This window comes from Erigeron canadensis, chromosome 8, assembly GCF_010389155.1.
Source record: "Erigeron canadensis isolate Cc75 chromosome 8, C_canadensis_v1, whole genome shotgun sequence".
Lineage (NCBI taxonomy): Eukaryota > Viridiplantae > Streptophyta > Magnoliopsida > Asterales > Asteraceae > Erigeron > Erigeron canadensis.
In genome coordinates, this window is record NC_057768.1 from 40,217,933 (window position 1) to 40,242,027 (window position 24,095).

Consider the following 24,095-nt stretch of genomic DNA (forward strand, 5'->3'; position numbering starts at 1 on the left):
AGATTTAACCGCATTCTCAACATTCTCCTCAAGATACGCTCCCACTATATAAAGGGAGGAAGAGGCAACAACAAAGGATATGCAAAGAACCCTAAAAACATACATACGATATAATCACCGGTGTACAAAGGAGCAAGCTCCCACCAATAGAGAATTGTCATTAAAACCCCATACACATTGTAATTCTTTCTTAAATCTTAAAACCCCCGATCTGTACAAACATTTGGTAAAATCAAATAGAAAAGTATCACAAGGTAATGTTTTGCTCATGCTGATTATGAATTGATGATGTTTTCAGCATTCAATTCGAATTAGTTATCATTATCCCTTAACTTTTTTTTGATAGTTTTTAAACCTTTTTCTTTTTATATGTTCTTGGTAAAGTAATAACAAATACAAAGTTTATGATGCAAACATTGAAAAAAATGTTAAAAAGTTGGGGATGATAAATGATATAGTGTATGAGAGTGTTTAGATATAAAGCTGATTAATTCTTCTAACTAAATAGCTTAAAAATTATTTTAATTATAAGATGATGGCAAATGTCAAAATCAAGAGATACGATTACGAAAAAAAATGAGTGAAATCTACATGTCAAAATCTTATGGTTTTAGAATAATTTTTAAGCTAATTTTTAAGAGTATATATGATTTCCCTTTTGATATTACTCGTTTGTGTCGTAAACTATTTACCAATAGATCGATTTCAATTCAAACTATAACTTTATGGTAGACATTTTTGTGTATATATGTAATTAATTAATTAAGTCCAAAAAGGATATGTAATTAATTTCCTATTAGAAAATTAATAACTTACGGTATAAAACTTCAGTATAAGTTAATTTGATGCATTAAAATTTGTACTTTGTCTTGTGAAAATTTAGGGGGCTGTTATTGATATATAAAGTACTATTTTTTATGCATGTAATAAGCTATTAATGACAATCCTTAGGGCTGTCATTATCATTTTCGAAAACTTTAAAATACTACAGTGTATTAACCTATTTCTAACAACTATAATGAAACGAATAATAAAACTACGCCGGCCTGTATAGAAACTAAAGCAAAATAAGACTCATTTACATCAAAAGATGATGAGTTGGTTAATTCAATTAACAAATCACATCAAAACTACAGTGTTTGGCACATCAAAAAAAAACAACAACCTAGAATAACCTCTTTTTCTTTGCAAAAAAAATAAAAAAATCACAGTAGTAGCAAAGAAATGAGTTGGTTAATTCAATTAACAAGGTGATCCAGGGGTACATGAGAGTACACCAGCAGCACTAGTGAGTTTTTGAGCAGACTCTCCTGGCTCAGCAGGAATCAAGCAATTCTGTTGCTCGGAGGTCATCTGTGGATCCGACCCAGATGGTGTAAATATAGCTCCATTCTCCAGAACATCCTTCTCTGTTCTCCAATTCCATTGCATGGACTCTGACTCTGGTGCATCAGCCCTCACCACCACCTTTCAAACCATTTTAAATATTAGCTAGGAACTTTGTAATCATGCATTCTAATAATATTTAAATGTGTCCTAACTACCTAAGGCGTGATAGATGTAAGTAATTGACGTACATTTTTCTTGGCTGCATCGTCGGGAGCCTTGAATCTATTACCCTGACTGAGGATAGTTGGAGCCGAGCTACCACCTATGGCGTATGTTCCCCATCCATCGTAGTTATTGTTAACGACTTGGAAAAACCCAAATCGACATCTAGGCATCCTTTGATCACATCCTTCAGCAAACCAATTAAATGCGACAGTTGCTAACATATTTTTATCGTGATGATGTCCATCGTCTGCCCCGAGCAATATAAGCTGTTATATATATGTCACATAAAATATATATTAATTAAGATGGCATTAAATTCCCCAATTTGATCTCTTATATACATAGTTGTTAATTTGTTACGTACCTTATGGTGATTGGTGAATTTGCAATTAGAAATGGTTACGGCTGTGCTACCTAAGGTGACATCAATGAGCCCGTCTACACCCTTACTGAGTTCACAATGATCGATCCATATCTTGGACGAACCAGTAACGCAAATACCATCACCGTCGCTCTTTTGTCTCAAGCCTGGTGGGCCGTCTGAATTCTTAATCATACCACCAGGGGTTTCTTTAGTATCATGGATACAAATCCCATGAATGATAACATTTTTAACTTCATAAAGGGTGAAACCGGCTCCAGTGATCTCAACTTTTGCACCCCTTCCATCGATAGTCTTGTCGCTTTGCACTACAAGCTCATGTGTCAAAGTGATGACCATATCTTTTTCAAAAATGATCCATAAAGGCTTGTTTTGAGTAATGCCAAACCGGAGCGTCCCTTCCTTTGGATTTGCGGCATCTTCATCTGTTGGATCTGTCACCTTGTATATTTCCCCACCCTTGCCACCAGTGGTTCCTTTCGCGTATCCTTGTGCACAATCAGCTAATGCTTGACGGTTGTGATCCCAATCGGGTTTGCACCTCCAGCACTTGTCTATTAAGTTATTTGCTTCACATGCGGTTAAGGCCCTCCTTGATGAATTTGATCCCGACATTGTCCTATACACCAAAATTATTGGTACATTTTAATTAATGAGACTTACATTATTCCTACTAAATAATCCTGCTAGAAATTAAAATGTTTTAAGAATCATCATTTTAAACAATTAATATATAAATATATAAAAATATATATATCAGGATTCCGAAAGAACACAATTCCTAACGCTTCGAGTTCATTGTTAAGCTCAACGCGTACAGCTTGTGCCAAAGAAACGATGAAGGCAATGGTAAAAACGACAACGAAACAATGTTTCCCCATTGTATGAACTCTTTTTGTTTTTTCAATTTTTTTTTTCCGTTTTATTTGTGTTTTTATTCTCCTATTCTTTATTATGATTTGTTAAAGCGAATTATTTCATTGTACAAGACTTGTTTATTATGGGTTTTTCTTGAGAATTTTTTTCATTTAAATGATTAGAAATGTTTATATATATACTTCAGACATAAACGGTTTACCAAGAATTGACCTGGTCAATATGTTTGCAACAAATTATGTGAGCCAAGAGAAAATGTGATGTGAATAGTAATTACTTGTATAATTTTCGTATTTTCTTCATGGGATTGATCAAACATAAAACACAATACCAACAAATTATTATCTAATCTTTCATGTAAAATTAACCTTTAATAAATATTTCTAATTTACAAAATCAAAGTCTCTAATTGAATTATTACTAGTAGTCACTAAAAGAAAATTTTGATTAGCGACGAGAATTAAATCGTGAATAGCATTAAATTTTTCACTGCCCTTGTTAATTAGAGTTATGTCCGGTCTTTTTCTCACTTGCTTCAGTCACTAAACCATGAGAAGTAATCACTAAATCGGTTGAGTTATATGAACAACATATTTTATAATTAAAGCCGCATCACAAAAAGTGTCAACTTTGAGGCTAATCCAAATCCTAGCTAGCTAGCATGACCTGTAATTTGTGAAAGCCTGCTTAAGAGTTCTTTCGACATAATTCCATGTAACCTGTTTTGGTCAAAAACTGAAAATATATTAAAATCATTCTTTAATGAATTAAATCTTTTCACATTAAAAATATGAAAATTGTTTATTTTATGAGTGATAAATTCACAATAACTTCTAATCATTCACAGCAATACATGTTTTGTACATTGCAATATAAAATATTCATTTATTGTAAATTACTAAAAAGTGTTGTATTTTCAATAAAAGAAAAACAAGTTTTTGATACAAAGTCATTTTGCGACAACACAATATCGTCACTATAGAGTCACTAAATGACCCAACATAAGTTGTTTTTTAACTTGGAAAGTCGAATTGACCTTTTTGTGACAACAATGTCGTCATGGAAATTTAATTTCTTCTTAATTTAGAGTTTTATTAAATGTCAAAAACAAGAATAAATTGCGAGACCATCTGCAATGATAATGCTGTCGCTAAATATATATACTTCAAAAAGGGGTTTTGTGATTTCCTATAAGTCCGATAACCCGTTTTAAAACATTGCCTATTAAAATTCAGAGTAATACAAATACTTTTGACAATCCAACTAGATTTGTTGCGGTCGTGGTGGATATCGATTCAATAAATTGTGTGTATTGTGTTTTGGCAGAGATGTGAAATTTTTGTGTTTAGTCAAGGGCATTTTGGGTATTAAAAATGTCTGAATTAAGGAGGGTCGGTTTGCATTATAAGGGAGTATAAATATAGATAATAACCTGCGATTTATTTGTGAACTTGTATGACCGTTGATCATGGATATAAATGACATATTTTATCCGTTGGTGGATATTTGTTAATTGGTGGATTATAAAAAACTCGTGGAGATGATAATGGAAAAGGGGTATCGCATCAGTTACGTACCCGCAATGCCATCTAATATATAGATATGAGTAGTTTTTTAGAGATAACTTTTATTGAGTAAAGGACAACATGTGATGTGACAAATCAGAGTAGGTAAATTGTTAAAATTGTAATCTACCGGCCTAAATGGCAATATATATGATGAAAGTATACAAGCATAATGCCCGCGCGTTACGGTGGCTAGACTGTGAGGACAATATAAAAGGGAAGCGGTGGTAGAGATCGAGGGAGGCGGTGGAGAAGGAGGGCGGCGGCGGAGGGTGATAGAAGGTCGATGAAAGCGTATAATGATTAAAGAGAACGGGGAAAGAAGGGTATATAAGAGTTTTATGTTTAAGTATGGTGTAAGGGGTATTATGAGAATACCAAAAAAATGATTAGTTTCTAAAAATAAAAAAAAAAACAATATGCTTTATAAAGAAATATAGATAGATAGTGCTTTGTCAAACATAAATTAGGTGTTTTTCATCCAAAATGAACATTTATAAACATATTCAAAGTAAAAAAGAATGTGAGGTTATGAACTATCTTATCTTTAAATCAAATAACTCTAAAGTCTATTTTTCTATATATTGTCATATTCGAATCATACATGCCAATATGATAAAATGGCTCATTTTCCATTTTCTTAATACATATATATATAAATGTTAAAAATGAGATTTTCTTCTTTGCAAACAAAATCCAAAATTTAATATGCAAAGAAATGGGGTGGTTAATTCGATTAACAAGGTGATCCAGGCGTACATAAGAGTGGACCGGCACAACTAGTGAGTTTTGGAGCAGACTCTCCTGGCTCAGCTGGAATCAAGCCATCCTTTTGTTCAGGGGTCATTACTGGATCAGACCCAGATGGTGTAAATATAGCTCCATTCTCAAGAACATCCTTCTCTGTTCTCCAATTCCATTTCATAGACTCTGACTCTGGTGCATCAGCTCTTACCAACACCTTTAAAAAACCATGTATTAAAGCATTGACTTTGTAATTACTTTTCAAATATGTTTTTATTATTAAGGTAATATATTTAAGTAATGGGCATACATTTTTCTTGGCTCGATCATCGGGGGCCTTGTATCGGTTACCTTGACTGAGGATAGTTGGGGCCGCGCTACCACCAACGGCGTATGTTCCCCATCCATCGTAATTATTGTTAACGACTTGGAAAAACCCAAATCGACATCTAGGCATCCTTTGATCACATCCTTCAGCAAACCAATTAAATGCAACAGTTGCTACCATATTTTTATCATGATGATGTGCATCATCTGCGCCGAGCAATATAACCTGTTTATCAAACAAAATTTATTGAACTTGTATATATATAGAGACACACACATACATATACATATATGGGGTTGTATTCCTTTAAGAATGTTCTTAGTTTTACAAATGGTGATAACAATTAAAAATACAAATTGAGTGCTGGAAGTTCAAAGATTCAACATAATTAACACGTTAACATCACCATTGAAGTGTTTACTAACATGTTTATGTATTAAGTTCTTTAAAATCATAAATTTTAAGAATGAACAAATCACTCTTTTTCAAAAGATATGATATTTTGCATCAATGTATCTACAGAGTCGGCCCAATAGTAGTGGTGGGTCAGGCACATGCCCAACGCCCCTAGAGCTTCCAAAATTTTAATACATTGGGCGTACCTCTATGAGGGGGTCGGAGTGTCTTACGCTATCACAACTCTCTCCATAGTCCCTACTCAATTTCATGTTTTGGGGTAAAAACTAAAAAGGACTACAAAGCAGATGTTTTATTTGTTTACTTGATTGGGTAATCTCATTTTTCCCTAGTATAGTTATATCCATATTACAAATCTTAAGTGACTAGGGCCCGTTTTTTTTTAGTCATTAAGTGCAGAGTATATGAAGTGGCTGAATGCATTAAGAATGTCTGTATTTATTAAGTAAAGTATAAGTAATTGACGGTAATCTTTGTTTATTAAGTCAAAAAAGAAACATGAAATTTGACTGAATGGTTAAGTTCTTAACTATTAAGTTTATTAAGTTAAAAAGAAACAAGGCTGACTCTTATTCTCTATATGTCTTTTCTTCCCAATGCTGTTGATCTTACAAAAAGAAGAGTTTGATGGACTTAGTGGATCCTAGGTTGGGTAATGATCTCAACATAACCGAATCTGTGTATGTTTGAGAATTGAGATATAAATTTGAGAACTTTATAATTAAATTTGTTGATTATCATGAACCGAATTTTATAATATGTAGTGTTCTTACCATCATGTTAACTATATAACTTGTTTCTTACCTTATGGTGATGGCTGAACTTGCAGTTAGAAATGGTTACGCATGTGCTACCTAAGGTGACATCAATGAGCCCGTCTGCACCCTTACTGAGTTCACAATGATCGATCCATATCTTGGACGAACCAGAAACACAAATAGCATCACCGTCGGTCTTATGTCTCATTTTTGGTGGACCTTCTGAACTCTTAATCATACCACCAGAGGTTGCTTTAACATCATGGATACAAATCCCATGAATGATAACATTTTTAACTTCATAAAGGGTGACACCAGCTCCAGTGATCTCAACTTTTGCACCTCTGCCATCAATAGTTTTGTCGCTAGTTACCACCATCTCACATTTCAACGTGATGACCATATCTTTTTCAAAAATGATCCACAAAGGCCTATTCTGGATAACACCAAATCGGAGCGTCCCTTCCTTTGGATTCGCAGGATCATCATCCGTTGGATTAGTCACCTTGTATATCTCCCCGCCTTTGCCACCAGTGGTGCCTTTTGCGAAACCTTGTGCGCAGTCAGCCAATGCTTGTCGGTTTTGTTCCCAGTCGGGTTTGCACCTCCAACACTTGTCTATTACATTATTTGCTTCGCATGCTGTTAAGGCCCTCCTTGATGAATTTGATCCCCAAATTGTCCTGTACAAAAGAAAAAAAAAATTTCATTTGTTCCCACTAAATATTCGTTTTGGAAAATGTTTCATATTTAGAAACAGTTTTCAAACAATTATACGAATAATAAAAACTAGCAAGGCGCTAAAATAACAGAATTACTCACGCCTTGAGTTCACTATTAAGCTCAACGCGTGCAGCGTGTGCCAAAGTGACGACGATGGCAATGGTAAAAAGTACAACGAAAGAATGTTTCCCCATTATATGAATGTTTTTTTCACCAAGTTTTTTGGTTACCTAAGGAACCTTATTTGTGATTTTTATTCTCTTAATTTTAATTTATTATGATTCGTTAAAGCGAATCATTTCACTGTACAAGCAAATGACTTGTTTATTATGTTTTTATTATTTTTGGTTAGAGAGCTTTGTCATTTCAAAAACAAGAATGTTTATATATGTATACCTTCAGTAATAAACGGTTTGCCAAGAAATGGCCTGGTGAACATTTGTGCAACAAATAATGTGCGCCAAGAGATAATGTGAGAATGACAATAAGCAAATGCTATCCATCTCTTAATTAATATGCCTTTTTATTTTAACAAAGTAGCTTCATAGTTCATTTCACATTATATACTACATAGAAATGGAAAGCAAGCGTACAGCAAGTTGTCCCCTTAACTTTTTTTTTTTCTCCTGGACAGCAGAATAAAACATTTATAAAAAAGAACTATAGAATTTAATTTCCTTTCAAGCTCTGGTAATTTTTTCAAGATTTTTAGATTACACAGAAAATGCAATACCATCAAGTTGTTTTCGAAATATGATGTGAAACGTTCAATAAATTATCCCTATCAACTGAGTGGAAGTCACTATTTTAATTACGTTGTCACTACAAAACAAAAATACTTTATTAGTGACGAAAATGATTTTGTCACAATTAGTATTGAATTTTTCTGTATAAATGTATTGATCAGCTTGCTGACAAAAGTTTGAGTAGTCTTCATTAGTCACCAGACTTCTGTGGTGTAGCTACGGATTTCAACATTAACATAGGCATCGTTGCTTACGTTGCTTTACCAATTTCAACAATAATAAATATATATCATTTGACGATGGCACACAATGAAATGATGTTGAATTTGTTGGATATCATAAATTCCAACTTTGTTATTTAGCACAAGAACATGCTAAACAATAAAATTGATACATTGTAGTTTAAATCGGGAAACTTATGCTGTTATTCATAACTTTGTAACTAAGATTAAGGGTGACAAAGCAGCAGTCTTAGTTACAAACTTTTTATTAGTTGATACTCTTCGGATACAATATTTATGTGCATACTTGAAAAATGTTTCATTGACGATACAGAACAAATGGCGATGAGAAGGATTCTATGATGCTTCCCATACCTTGTAATCATTGCCCTGAAGAGCCAACGACCATTTTTGGGATCCACTATGGGGTTCATAATGTCCTGGTCCAATCTTCATTGCCACTTTGTCATCAATTATGGCTGCATATACATCTCTTTCCGACTTGGTGATGTTAATCTAAATGGCAGATCATTCACATAAATACAGCACAAAATTAGACTATATCCCGTGATAAAATGTAGCAAAAAGTAAGTTTTATGACACTTACTATACTCCGGCAATTTATCTTGTTGCGATTCCTGAGTGAGATAAGTGCCGAAATTTCATTTTTGTAGCGGGAGAACAAATGATCATAGAAAACCGATGGTGTTCCAGGGTGAGTCAGGATGTAAGCATATCCTTGCATCTCCTTTCCACCAGGAAATCTCCAGTGACCCTTTAAAGTGCAATGTTTGTGTTAGCCACTTAATCCACGCCACCAAAATAAGAAGACACACAAATTAAGAGGCAAATTTCAGTACCTGTGTAGAACCAGTGTCATGGTTTTCAATAAACGTGACTGCACGAGAGGGCCACCATCCAACAACGCCTGGAGGTTTTCCATTTGAATCACATAATCTCCAGTATTCACATCTTTCAATTGCCTGTTTTAGATAGATACAATGAAAATATGATACAAAATCTTATGAAACTATAGAATAATGTTGGAAATATGTACTTACAGAGTGAAGGATTCCTTTTGTTGTGACATCAAACGCTCCAGCGGTTCCATTAGTATCATTTATCCAGTTAACAATCCTTTGTCGATGGGCATCTTGGTTGTGATCCATCTCACCATATGTATAACTTAGAGAATCCCAATACTCCCCAACAGAGAAATACGGTTTACTTGCCTCCATGTACTCCTTTACATAACCACCCCAAAAGCCACGTACATAATCCAGCCTCCATCCGTCATACCCGATCTCTTTCCTGCAAAATACAACACTTATAAACAACTTATAAGACAATAACAAAAACTACATTGAGGTAAGATGACTAACCTAAGCCAGCATAACCATTCCTCAAGATCTTTTCTCACAAACTCTTGTGAATGATCAATATTTGGTGCGGCATGGAAATTATCACCACTACTCTTATTTCCTCGCCCCTACAACGGAAACCAAGAAACTTTTAGAGTGGTCTATAAAGCCACCATCAAAAGAAAAGAACAGATTTCAAAATTGATACCTGAAAATGGGGATCATCAGCAACAACCGCACGATCATCCCAATTCATTAGACCACCAAAAATGTTCCAAACACCATTTTGATTCTGATAATGTGCACAACGATGATTTATGACAGCATCTCCAAGAACTCTAATACCAACTTGATGGAATTTCTTCACAACAGCCTTCAACTGATCAACAGTTCCATACCTGAGCAACATTTCTAGATATGTTATGTTGATGTTTTTAACAAAGTACGAATAGCAGAAAAAACACAGACACGCAGAGAAAAGTACTTTGAGTTCAAATTATATAGATCCCTTGGCATGTAGCCTTCAGCTGAAATGGATTCTGTTGGTGGAGGCAACCAAATAATAGTGAACCCAAGTGCCGCCAATTCAGCTGCTTTTTCTTCTAGTTCCAGATACCATCTTCCGGACTTGTTAGACTCCCAATTAAATCCTTGGAACAAAATTTCAGAACCAGAACCAGTTGCTGAATTTATCTTTACAGGGGATTCAAGATCCACATCTTCTTCTATGATCGCTGGTGACGTTTGAACAGAGCTTCTGAAGATACCATATGCTTCTGCAGCTAACTTTTCAATTTCTTGAAGGATCATTTCTTGTGCTTCTTTACTTTTTGTTTTTTGGTTCCCTTCAGACGATATGCCACTTAGCAGATGTCTAATTTCATCAATAATTTCATCGGTATATACAGAACCCTCTTCATTCACTTCAACATCTAATTTACTTTCCTTCGGAACAGGTATGTAAAAATCCTTTCCCATATTATTAATCCATGTGTTATCCTTAAGTTTCAAAACAAAAAGAAATCCGGCAGTTTCTTTATCAAGTGGAAATACACCAGAGCGGCCATCCTCCCCTTCTTTTTTCTGCAAAAGAAGATGAAGTACCAATTAGCATCTGGCAGATCACTATCAATGAGTAATTATTAATTAAATTAATATATACCTGCAATTGAGTACGCAAAGCTTTGTTCTTAAAAACCGTTGTATTGTCTGGATAAGGCCCAGAAGGAATTTCCCATTTCTTGCTCTCGTCTTTGCAAATTCCCCAATGAACAATAACATCATCAAGGATATCGGTTTCTATATGCACAAGATGATTGGAAGCATCCGAACCCTTCTTCATGTATACATTCATCGAGTTCTCAACTAGAGTTTCTTTTACAATCGAGTGCTCTTCACAGAAACTTTCAAGAATCTTCTTTTGCTGAACAGACACCTCTAAGTTACCATTATTATTATTATTTTCATCTTCAGAAACAGCATCTTCTGATTGGATCACCATGCTAGGAAACCTCCCTGACTTTGTATAAATCTTAAGTTAACAAACATAGGGATTACTAAAATAAGACCACAATAAATCAGGAAATGCATTGTATTGACCAACCTGGCCATACAGCAAATCCCACTTTAGTTTGTACAACATTGTCATCTTTGGCAGAGAAATCAATTAGTGGCACTTTAAAATCTCTCCCTTTGTACTGATACCAAGATCCATTTTCCGCGTCCTAAATTATTACTCCAAAATCGTCAGTGCAAAGAAAAGTAAAGATCCTAACGTAACAACTTCGGTTAGTACCTTCAACACAAAATTTATAGCTGCAAGTGAGCTTTTAGTGTTAAAATCGATCTTCACTTCATAGAGTGAATCTGCTTCTGACGATTTTGTCAAAGGCGTCTCAACTGCATAGTCCTGAAAAATGAGGTAATAATGTCTAAGTATTTCACCAAATAGCATCAAGTATACTTGTCCATACGAAACATTTACAAATCGCATACCTTAATGGTAATAGAGTCCAGAGGTCTCATCTCAACAGGGGGCTGATCCCATTCACTATTCGCATTGAGCAATAAAGTATGAACATTACTATAACTTGAAACTTTTGGAACATAAATATATCCAGGATCAAAGAAAACAGAAAAACATGTAATGGTCATGAAAAACCTAATTAAAACCTATATACAGTATACTGCAATAGTTATAAGCTTGTTTAATGTATCGATACATATAGTGTAACAGGAGTGCAAAAAGCTAAACAAACCTGCCAACATCGTCGACATAATTAACTCCCCAATGAAGAACCCATTTCCCTTGAAGGTTACATCCTATAGTTAGCTGCCAATTTTCCTCATCCTTACCACTATCTAATCTGATTAGTATCTTTCCTTCCACCTGTCAGTCATACTTAATCATTAAAATCTCAACAAAACTATACATTCAACAAGCATATGATATTGGACTTGTGATTAATGCTCAATCCTCTATAAGAAGGAATAAAGACAAGTATAATTAAGAGGATTTCTGTTTCCATTCCCTTCAAACCTAATTTCTTGTGATTGATATAGCTATTTGTCATTTAAAAACACAATAAACAAATAAAGGAAAAAACGTGAACACCAACTCAAGGATTTGACATGGTTAGGCAGACATGTGGGTCAATGTCTTTTCCTTTGTGACAAAACCATATGACAAATTAAATTAAGTTTATTTTTGGTAACTTTATACTCTATCTTCCAACGCTGTTGAAAATGAGCCACATTTTGATTTTCCAAAAGGTAAGTTTTCCAAAAGTCCCAACCCAGATCATGTCAGACCAAAATGTGAATCAACACTACTACTTGTTAATCTAAGTCAATCAAAAGTACTAGTAATACTCATATAACCAACTAAAACAACTTTTAATCAATCATCAAACAAAGTTGTTAGGGATTTGGGGCCCAAAAAACGCAACCATGTGACAACGATCACACCCACATACAATAAACAAAAACTGAAAGTAAAGAAATCAATAACACAATCACAGTAGGACATGGGAATATAGCATGGTTATAGTCACCAAAACCAAGATTAGATGATTAGTTTAATCCACAGGCCAAAACTAGAAATGAGATATTATTAGTTTTGGTGGCTTAGACATGGATTTCCTAATCCGATGAGCCCGCTTGGCATGTGGGCTTAGTTGCAGGTCTAGCCCGAATTCAGTTTATTAGTTCCTCACCCAACAAAAGCAATGCAGAATTCCATACTACAATGCACTTTCAACTACTATATCCAAGAAACATAAACACGCATATATACATACATAAGACAGAGTTCGAATGAACAAATTACCTTTTCGACGAGTTGCAGTGGGAACTTTTCTTGAAATATGACATCATCGGAGACCTCGGTATCAAGTAGAGCCGTATCAGAAGTAGAACTATTAGCAGATAATCTAGCATTAGTGCTCATTACCCAATAAGAATCAAAACCAGGCCTTGTTTTGGAAGCTTTGCCGCCACATTTATTACTATTATTAAGCATAAAATTACTGTGTTTCTTGTTGTTGTAATAAAAACATGATTGTTTGGAACTGAACTTATTATTATTAGGGGTGGTTTCAAAAAGACATGAATGGTGGAGATGAGTTCCCAGGGGAACTGTTGCCATTTTTTTCAAAGAGTTTGTGTTGATTGATTTTGTGTTGTTGCAGTTGTGGCTTCTGTTAGTATTGGTTCAAACTCTTGTTATTATTAACACTTTACACCTTCAACTTTTATTTTTGTTATTATTGTCACTATTATTACTACTATTATTGTTGTTATAATTATTGTTATTATTAAACTTTAAAAGTTTTTTAAGAGCACAAAATTCATAAAATAACATTCAGTTATCTATATTTAATATGTTCTTTAGACATTTACTGTATCTCAAAGAAAATAATAACATTCAGTTATCTATATTTAATTATTCTTTAGACATTTACTGTATCTCTTTTTTTGCTACATAAAGTATTCTGAATGTATATGTAGAAACTTTGTAACGTGTGAAAAACTGAAAATGAAAATCGAAGATATCAATGGTAACAAATTGTGGTTCCAAAAACACGTTTTGATCAAAATTATAGTAGAGAATAAACCATTTTAAAATATCTTTCAACATACGGATATACCCAAATCATGACACTACTTTCCAACCATGTCGACTAGATTGTGACCACACAAAAATGATAGTACAAGGTCCCACACACGTTAGTTACTGAAAATTTGAAATGATCGAGGGACGATACTGTCATTATTATATTTTGAAAGGGCTCCTTATTGAAATATTTATGATGTAACACATGTTTCTTTCGATTAATAGTGACTAGATACTTGTCGACATTTCTTTTGGGTTATTATTGAGTTATTTCATAAGTTATTTGTTCAAAACATTCTTGATGTAAAATGGCTGTATTCATCTTGGGATGTTTGAATGAATTGCTTAGAATTGACTCTGAATCAAAATAAGATATACAGTTGGTTAAGAGTAACACTTTATATTAATCTAGTTTTTTTTTTAGTCGTTAAGTGCCGAAAGTATTAAGTGGATGAATGCATTAAAAATAATTGTATGTATTAAGTAAAATACAAGTAATTGACGGTTATTTTGTGTATTAAGTCAAAAAAAAAAAACATGAAATTTGACTGAATGATTAAGTTCCTAACTATTAAGATTATTAAGTCAAAAAGAAAATAGGCCTTGATCAGATTCTTCGTAACTACTCACCTGTTTCCCAAAGCTGATTACTTTGGCTTTAGATATAACATAAAATAACCCATTATTCACTATAATACTAAAATTAAACAGTCTTGGAAGTGGCCGGTGAAAAGGTTTGGAAACGGTCAGAATACCGAGCCAGGCTATGTTCATCCAAATCAAAGATTCGTCTTATCCAGGTAACCTAAATAGATAAATATCAAGTATTTGAAAGTAAAAAACTGATGAAGACAACCCTAAATCAGAATGTAACCATCGACTTACTAATATCTAAAAGTTCATCTTAAGTAAAGGTCAATTAATACTACTACCTACCATGTTCATCGCTAACTGGTGGTTATACTCACTCAAAAAGCACACCCACATCAGTCACTATGTAATCGTCATCTCATTTTATCCACGACCATGGCCACATTGGTTGTAAGCCCACCGTTTTCTCTGTTCACCAACACCTCGGTACCATGTTTTATTCAGGAAACACTAATTGATAAGCATATACAATCTCCTGATTTTGAATGGCAGCTTTTCACAATCACCATCAAAATAATCGATATAAGGTTAAAAGTAAACAACACCCATATTTCTAACCAATCTCTCAATCCCAGGTTTAACTTGCACCTCTACACTGCCACCAATGTCACCAGGTTTCTCAAGTGATGGCCCGCCCTTCTTTCTTTTCCCCACCGCCACTTCTGCAAATGCTTCATCTTCGGTCTTAACTTTCAGACCACCACCATCATCACAAGATCCCTTCAGTGGCAGCTTTCCCGTCTTCCTCTTTTCCCCTTCCACCTCTGGACCCGACTCATATTCAGTCTTGACCTTCACAAAGCCATCATGTTTCTCTATTGGCGAACACTCATCTTCAATCTTAACATCCCGAACACCCAAAGGACGTGGTTGTCTTTCCCTTCTTTTCGGGGTCCCCTCCGTTGAACTTTCCTTATTGACTGGCCTTTTGCTCTTGATCACCTCAGTTAGATACAGCACACCTTCTTTCTTGCTGAATTTAAATGAGCAGATATCACCTTCTGATATATGATGATGTTTTCGGCAAAGTAACCATCCAGATGATAAGTGTCTGATTCCATCTCTTTCTATTAGTATCCCAATTTGCCATTCATGTCCTTCAAAGTCCTTTATCGTTATGCTCGTTTTGTTTCCCAATCTTGCATCTCTCACAAATTTCTTCGGCAATATCTAGAGACCACAAAGGAAAGAAAAAAGCTATTTACATAATCAGATCATATGAATTAATTTCCACCAAAAGAACATTAAGACTTGTCTATTATAACCACATGAGCAATTCGGAAACTCAATTTTAATCACCATGTATACACATCCAGTGTCAGACAGATGACAAAAAGAAATTAATAAAAAGAAAGCTGGGCCTCTTTACAAGGGTCAAAAGATGATTTCAAGGCATTGTACAATTTACATAAGATCATGTATACCTAATATAATTATAAATAAATAGATAAAAACATGTAGTGTTGATTGCAACTTTCATTGGTAAATCTTTTGTATAAACTTTGATAACACAAGATACAGCCACTGTTGGCATTATAATGTACACTAATCAATAGATGAAGGCACATACCCCACCTCTCACGGGATTGGGGATTGTTGTTGCAACCAAAACATGAAGGAATTATAAGTATTACCCAGCTATATTTGTTCCGAGGCATTTGTTTTTGAAAGACTACATAATCATCTCGCACAGCTTTATCATCAGCATGATTCCGGACATTAGCACCAACATCATCTGCAAAATATTAATTAAATCATTCAAGACCCCGTTTACATTGGGTATGTATGTACACATATATAATTACAGGAAGGAAAATAGAAAGAACAGGGGGAGGAAATATAATTGGTGTTATCACCGTTATCAAGATGATCACCATCATCTGCAAAATCTTGATCAAATCATTTGAGACCCAATTTACTTTGTATATGCATGTACATAGATGAAACATGAAGAAGAAAGTAAGAACAGGGAGGAAACGTAACTGGTGTTATCAATGGGGAGATCTTTTTCACATCCATTTTCATTTAAGAACGATATTAGAAAGGTGCAGGGATCAATTAGCCAAAAGACAACAATGTCCCTAACACACAAGTGGGCATCTTTAACCAATTTATCCCACCCGCTAGAAAAACAGTAATCTTCACCAATCTTTGTGATCTTTAAATTCCATGAATGCTCCCCTGTTGAAGTTGTGAGAATTGGGTTTTTAGGGATCTTGTCCAAATACCTCTCCACAAAAACCTTTGGCAATGCCTACAAACAATATTCATGCTTTCATACATTCACATACATACATATACATAGATTTTGGAGAGACTTGAGAGGTTGGAAGAATACCAGATGAGGAGAAGAAGGGTAACGAACAACCTTGAAGAAGGAAAGAGAACCTTCTTTTGGCTCATAACTGCTACTAGTAGACATTTGTATTTGACTATTTGATAAGGGTAGTATGGCCTGGCTACCTAGCGGGCGTAAGCTGGTAATAACTGATTCAATGGCTGATTAACATGATGGCTTCCTGCTTGCATTTATAAAATTAGAAGTTAAAAAAGCAAGTATTGTCTTGAATTATGAGTATATATTTTTAAGCAAATCCATCTCATGTCAATAGCCCAATAATGGGAAATAATATAATCAACAACACACAAGGAACGAGCTTTTTAGGCTGAAAAATCTCTCAAGATGAGAGTTAAAATCATCAGACCCCGTAAGGCTGCTTATAATCCAATGGACACTACTATCAAAAAATACAACGTGGCTTCTCTAGATATACTAGAGGCATATAATAATCACCATACTATTGGAATAAAGCATCAACATGTATGAAATCAAAAACTCAAGCAGAGAGTAAGAAACAGCATCAAATTCTGCCTGTTGCCCACCCTCGGAAATCCAACCTTCAGACCTTCAAATCTGATGCCCTCCGTCAAAAAATTTGGCCCGGGTACTGTGAGGCTTCCGTCCTAAACTCCGTGAAGCGCCACTCGATTGTAGCTAGATTCATAAAACCAGGAATACCAAAAAACCTCTCTTTTAGTTCTCTCTAGAGTATAAAGTGGCAGCCAACTCTCTCACCAAAAACCCTAGAATATAAGGTAAAAGTTTTCTATTACTGCTACAAATCAGTAAAACCCAAAGCCATCCTGTCCGAAAATAAAAATACTGCCCATGAAATACTATGAACAAACAACACTATTCAAACAAGTTTAAACAAAATAATCGACCCGTGAGGACTATAGCAGTAAAACGTAGTGACTCAACCTTATCGGGCATCTTTTTACAGATGAAACTTAAGAAATGATAATACTGTAGTTGCAGTCCTAAACAAATCTGCAGACTTCTAATATATGAATCCCAAATCCAATGTCAATTAACCAAAGAAGTTTGAACATTGTACTTACAGCATTGAAAAGGTTATACAGAGTAGAAGAGTGGTAGAGCAGTAGAACACATGGGTTAAGAGGATATTGAATAATTCATGTTTTAATATAAGTATACGCTGCTGTCGAAACTAAACCAGATTCCCTTTTCACATACAAGAGTCACTAACAACAACTACTAACAGCCGTAAAACCCCTCAACATGGTAAGAAACCTAAAAATGTATGTTTTTTTGGTTTATTACAAGTTTATACCCTCTTTGGTTTAGTTTCTTATGTATATAAAATATCAATGGGGAACTTCTAAGAGGTTGCGATCTTGATTTCGACCCATTTACACATCAATACCGGGTCAGACAGGTAATACAAAAAACAGTAGATAAATTACATATGCCCCGAAGCCGGGCAAGTGGGTCGAAACTCGAAAGTCATATTAAGTGTACTTTTAATGCATAAAACCTCCCAAAAATACTTTAAATGCTAAAATATGAACAAAAATTAACTTCAGAATTTAAATTGGACAATTACTTGTTTACAAAAAAAAGAAAATTTAAAGTTTACGAAATCATAGCTTTTCGGGTCAGATCCACCCAAACTGTTCAACAAAGTTGCTTGCTTTACTACCCAACCCGTTAATCTGTATAATTGAACTTATCCAGATCATAGTATACATTAAAATAATGCAATGGGCTGATATTTTTGACAATTTATCAAAAAAATATTTAAAATTATGCAAACTTTTCATTGTATCAGTATTAAACCAAAAGTAACAAACTTTGCAACATAGAAGACAAAAAAGATAGCAACTTTGAGTGTAATTCTTAAATCTTGAACTTTATCAAAGATTATGGGTTTTTTTCTATATATACAAGCAATGCATCATAGTTAACAGGCACACACAGGATAACTGAATTGCAACTAGAATTACCAAACAATAGATAATTATTCAATAATTACTTAAACATCTACAATCATCAAATGTAGCAGAACTGTAGAAGAAAAGAATTAAACATATTACCCAACATCAGCATTTGTTTTCCATGTTTCTTTCCTGCATGTAATTGTTGTTTGTTTGAGTATAATGGATGAAAAGGTAAATATAGTTTAATTATTGAAACAAAGAAGAGAAATTTTTTAATTTCTAAGTGTAGTTTTCTAGGGTTGGGATGAAAAAAATAAGTTGATCCAAGGAAGAAAAAAGGGTAACAATGAGAAAGAGAAGATGGGAAAGAGGTCCTATGTTCAGTCTCCTAGGATAAATTTGATTCTCCTGTATATGTCAACTCATTGTGTTAAAATAATGCTAAAAACATTAAATTAAAATAACTAATATTGTTTTTCTCTTTATTACTCGTAAATGCTATAAACACATTTGACAGGTGTCTTTCGATTTTTATTTTTCCCATATATTTCCTACTTTTTTATAAGAAAAAAAAAACACATGATATGTGCACCTACGCGAAGCGGCAAATGACAACACACAACACGCGCAAGATGTCGTGACAACGTAAATTTCAAATCGAATACTTGTGTAAGATAAAGATAACATAGTATCCGCGCGACGTAAATTGATATATGGTAAATATGTTTAATTGTTTATAATACGAAAGCAAAAGTGTCTAGAAAGAGTAGTATGCATGCTCAATTCTTTCAAAGAGAAATGTATTTACATTTTATTTTTAAAACAAAAGTAGTAATTTAGTGCATATAAAGATTAAAAAGACAAAAAAAAACAACCGTTTTCTATTTATGGTGTTTCCCTTCAAGCAATATGTCTTGAGTTCATTTCCTCTTGCCTACAAGACTACAAATATATTTTAAGCTTTTCATTTGAGTTTAAGAAAGACAAATTTAGATATTTCAGTTACTTGTAAAGATAAATAATATGTTTTATAAGAGTTAGGCATAAAAAGTATCAAAAATCAGCATCATGTCGACACAATAGAGCCATATATATTAATATTTTACATTGTAATAATATTAGTTAATTAAGTTTAGAGAAACATAGTAACATGTGATTTAAATGAAATTGCAGTTCCCTTGGATTGGTTTTAGGTAAATCTCTAGAAACTACTAGATTCCTATGAATATGCAATTCCTGAAGATACGGATTTGAAAACAAAAGTTATCCTCAGAAACTAAACTCGCTCAAGTTTAACCAAACTCTGCACGAGTTTACAATTCCCTTGAGATCCGCAATGAGAGAACTGAAACAGAGCCTTAACTCGGACGAGTTTATCTCAAACTCGGACAAGTCTAACTTTTTTCTAACATGAATACTTGTTGTAAAACAAATCTGAACTAATGGATTATCAACCTGTGGCTCTGATATCACTTTGTATGGCCCTATCCACCTAGCCCTACCAGATTAATTACTATATAAGTATATAACCAAGTGCGGAATCTTCAATTATACTTAATTAGATCAACAAATACGAATAATGCATATAATGTTTAACCAATACGCGAAGACTTATATTGATTAACATAACATCATAATTAATACATTCATAATACAAGCTATGTTAAAACACAACTAAACTAATTACTAACCTTAAATGAAAGGGTTAACACTGCTTATAATTAACCTAATTGAGTTGGTCGAGTTTACAGATACATGGGATGACTTAAACTCGACTGGATCCACTGCTAAACTCTTATGAGTTTATTCCAAACACTTAGAAACAAACTTTAAACTTGGTACAACAAAAAAAGACTCAACATTAACTTCTAGAATGTTGTTGTCATATTGATCTATAGGTACATACGTATATATGACATTGTTGAAAGAAAATTATGACACCAACAAATATGCATACTTCTTGAAAAAATAATGCTTTTTGATTAAGAAGTTACGAGACTCTTTTTACATTTTAAAATGTACTATGAATCACAACTAAATTATCATTTAGAGACACATAAATTGAACAATGATGTTATGTTCTAAAAATCTTTTTCACATCCATGTTCATCTAAGAACGACACTAGAAAGGTGAAGGGATCAAGTAGCCAAAAGACAACAATGTCCCTAATACACAAGTGGGCATCTTTGACCAATTTATCCCACCCGCTAGAAAAACAGTAATCTTCACCAATCTTTGTGATCTTTAAATTCCATGAATGCTCCCCTGTTGCAGTTGTGAGAATTGGGTTTTTAGGGATCTTGTCCAAATACCTCTCCACAAAAACCTTTGGCAATGCCTACAAACAAAATTCATGCTTTCATACCTTCACATACATACATATACTGATATACATAGCTTTTGGAGAGACTTGAGAGGTTGGAAGAATACCAGATGAGGAGAAGAAGGGTAACGAACAACCTTGAAGAAGGAAAGAGAACCTTCTTTTGGCTCATAACTGCTACTAGTAGACATCTGTATTTGACTATTTGATAAGGGTAGTATGGCCTGGCTACGTAGCGTGCGTAAGCTGGTAATAACTGATACAATGGCTGATTAACATGATGGCTTCCTGCTTGCATTTATAAAATTAGAAGTTAAAACACCAAGTATTGTCTTGAATTATCAGTATATATTCTTAAGCAAATCCATCTCATGTCAATAGCCCAATAATGGGAAATACGCTACAACGATAACAAAAAACAACGGATATAGACCTTTGTTTGGCAATACTTCCCTGACCCGTAAGAACCTATGAAGATGCAAACAAATAGGGTAGTCTAACGCAATTCAAACCACCATTAATAACATAATCAACAACACCCAAGGAATAAGCTTTTTAGGCTGAAAAATCTCTCGAGATGAGAGTTAAAATCACCACTGTAGGCAGCTTATAATCCAATGGAGACTACTATCAAAACATACAACGGGGATTCTCTAGATATACTAGAGGCATATAATAATCACCAAACTATCGGAACAAAGCAACAACATGTATGGAATCAGAAACTAAAGCAAAGAGTAAGAAACGTCATCAAATTCTGCCTATTGCCCACCCTCGGAAATCTAACCTTTAAACCTTCAAATCTAATACACTCTGTCAAAAATGTTGGCCCGGGTGCTGTGAGGCTTCCGTCCTAAACTCCTTGAAGCGACACTCCATTGTGGCTAGATTCACAAAACAAGAAATACCAAGAAACCTCTCTTTTAGTTCTCTCTAGTGTATAAAGTGGCAGCCAACTCTCTCACCAAAAACCCTAGAATATAAGATAAGACTATTCTAGTACTGCTACACATCAGTGAAACCCAAAGCCATCCGGCCCAAATATGAAATTACTACGCATGAAATACTATGAACAACTCTGTTCAACAATTTAGACAAAATCAACGAACCGTTAGCACTATAGCAGTAGAACATAGTGACTCAACCTAATCAGGCATCTTTTTACAAATGAAACTTCAGAAATGTGAAATGATAAGACTAAAGTTGTAGTTCTAAACAAAATCTGCAGACTTCTATTATATGAATCCCAAATCCAATGTCAAATAACCTAAAAAGTTTGAACATCGTACGTACAACATTACACAGGTTATACAGAGTAGAAGAGTGGTAGAACAGTAAAACATATGGGTTAGTAGGATATAACATCAAACATGTTTCAATAAAGTATACACCGCTGTCGAAACTAAACCAGATTCCCCTTTCATATACAAGAGTCACTAACAACAACTACTAACAGCCGTAAAACCCCTCAACATGGTAAAGAACCTAAAAAATGTATGTTTTTTGGTATATTACAAGTTTATACCCTCTTTGGTTTAACTTTTTATGCATATAAAAATTTGATGGGAAACTTCTAAGAGGTTGCAATCTTGATTTCGACCCATTTACATATCAATGAGTCAGTAGCTTGTGTTTTCCATACACCAGGTAAGACAGGTAATACAAAAAACTATAGATACGTTACAAATGCCCATAGCCGGGCAAGTGGGTTGAAAGTCATAAAAAGTAAACTTTTAATGCATAAAACCTCCTAAAAATACTTTAAAATTTAAATGGTAAATTATGAGCAAAAATTAGTTTTTATAATTATATTTGACAAATTACTTGTTTACAAGAAAAGAAAAATTACAGTTTACAAAAACATAGCTTTTCGGGTCAGATCCACCCGAACTGTTCAACAAAGTTGCTTGCTTTATTACCCAACCCGTTAATCTGAAGTATTGAACTAATCCAGATCATAGTACATGAAAATAATGCGATGGGCTGATATTTTTGACACAGTTAATTAAAAAAATATTTAAAATTATGCAAAGTTTTCATTGTATCAGTATCAAACCAAAAGTAACAAACTTTTAAGCATAGAAGACAAAAAAGATAGCAACTTTGAGTGTAATTCTGAAATCTTGAATTTTATCAAAGATTATGGTTATTTTCCTTTCTATATATACTAGCAATGCATCATAGTTAACAGGCACACACAGTGACACAGGATAGCTGAATTGCAAATAGAATTATCAAACAATAGATAATTATTCAATAATTACTTAAACATCTACAATCATCAAATGTAGCAGAATTGCAGAAGGAAAAATTTAAACGTATTACCTAACATCAGCATTCGTTTTCCATGTTTCTTTCTGCATGTAATTGTTGCTTGTTTGAGTATAGTGGATGAAAAGGTAAATAATAGAAATAAATTACAGATTTTTTTTTTGATTTTAAGTGTACGTTTCTAGGGTAAGTTGATTCAAAGAAAAAAGAGTAATAATGAGAAAGAGGGAAATGGGAAAAGAGGTCGTATGTTTAGTCTCCTAGGATAAATTTGATTCTCCTATATATGTCAACTCCATGCGAATAAAACGAGCAAAGTAACCGCATAACATAGAAGCTATAGCGAAGATGGCAATCTAGTGGTGGTGGTGAAGGTGTCAAGTGATGTAGGGTGTTTGGTATGATAGAATGAAAAGGGAAGAAAGAGAATGGAAAAGACTTTCCTTGTTTGTTTGCGATGAAGAAAGGGAATGAGAAATGAGAAAGAGGAATCAATTCCATTCTCTCCATTCTGTACAAATTCTGGAGAATGAGTGAGAATGGAAAAAAAAAAATTTGAAGATGTTATATGTAATAAATGTATTATTATTTAAAATTTTATTTTTTATATATATTCATTCTTTGTGGATACCAAACAACGGAATCCATTCTCTTTCCAAATACTCATTCTCTTTCTCACTATTTTCATTCTCTATTACATTTCCATTCTCTATGATTCCCTACTACCAAACACTCCCTAGGTTGATGTTAAGGTCATAATGAAATACCCGTATTTTAGAAAATAAAGGTTTAAAATGTTACTTATTAAAATAAGGGTT

General features: G+C 33.9%; 4 protein-coding genes and 1 long non-coding RNA gene across 5 annotated transcripts; all 5 read right to left on the minus strand.

Annotated features, from left to right (window-relative positions):
* Positions 1–1,218: 1,218 nt before the first annotated feature.
* LOC122610834 (pectate lyase 1-like) lies at positions 1,219–2,551 on the minus strand. Its single transcript, XM_043783792.1, has 3 exons — positions 1,919–2,551; positions 1,578–1,820; positions 1,219–1,467 (listed from the first exon to the last, which is right to left on the minus strand). The coding sequence occupies exons 1-3, from the start codon at positions 2,549–2,551 to the stop codon at positions 1,243–1,245; spliced, it is 1,101 nt and encodes a 366-aa protein (XP_043639727.1). The 3' UTR covers positions 1,219–1,242.
* Positions 2,552–4,953: 2,402 nt separating this feature from the next.
* On the minus strand, positions 4,954–7,686 carry LOC122579622 (pectate lyase 1-like). Its single transcript, XM_043751828.1, has 4 exons — positions 7,447–7,686; positions 6,671–7,307; positions 5,432–5,674; positions 4,954–5,338 (listed from the first exon to the last, which is right to left on the minus strand). The coding sequence occupies exons 1-4, from the start codon at positions 7,539–7,541 to the stop codon at positions 5,114–5,116; spliced, it is 1,200 nt and encodes a 399-aa protein (XP_043607763.1). The 5' UTR covers positions 7,542–7,686; the 3' UTR covers positions 4,954–5,113.
* An 808-nt stretch (positions 7,687–8,494) lies between these two features.
* Positions 8,495–13,350, minus strand: LOC122609947 (alpha-amylase 3, chloroplastic). Its single transcript, XM_043782908.1, has 13 exons — positions 13,004–13,350; positions 11,934–12,064; positions 11,671–11,725; positions 11,471–11,584; positions 11,279–11,399; positions 10,838–11,190; positions 10,160–10,758; positions 9,884–10,073; positions 9,697–9,803; positions 9,376–9,625; positions 9,175–9,297; positions 8,922–9,089; positions 8,495–8,830 (listed from the first exon to the last, which is right to left on the minus strand). The coding sequence occupies exons 1-13, from the start codon at positions 13,319–13,321 to the stop codon at positions 8,672–8,674; spliced, it is 2,688 nt and encodes an 895-aa protein (XP_043638843.1). The 5' UTR covers positions 13,322–13,350; the 3' UTR covers positions 8,495–8,671.
* A 1,072-nt stretch (positions 13,351–14,422) lies between these two features.
* LOC122578404 (B3 domain-containing protein REM5-like) lies at positions 14,423–19,079 on the minus strand. The gene is made up of 5 exons (XM_043750360.1): positions 18,839–19,079; positions 16,779–16,959; positions 16,424–16,694; positions 16,075–16,175; positions 14,423–15,610 (listed from the first exon to the last, which is right to left on the minus strand). The coding sequence occupies exons 2-5, from the start codon at positions 16,860–16,862 to the stop codon at positions 14,969–14,971; spliced, it is 1,098 nt and encodes a 365-aa protein (XP_043606295.1). The 5' UTR covers positions 16,863–16,959; positions 18,839–19,079; the 3' UTR covers positions 14,423–14,968.
* A 1,563-nt stretch (positions 19,080–20,642) lies between these two features.
* On the minus strand, positions 20,643–23,549 carry LOC122580353. The gene is made up of 3 exons (XR_006320777.1): positions 23,332–23,549; positions 21,114–21,294; positions 20,643–21,021 (listed from the first exon to the last, which is right to left on the minus strand). It is a non-coding gene; the product is annotated as an uncharacterized LOC122580353 (long non-coding RNA).
* Positions 23,550–24,095: the final 546 nt, after the last annotated feature.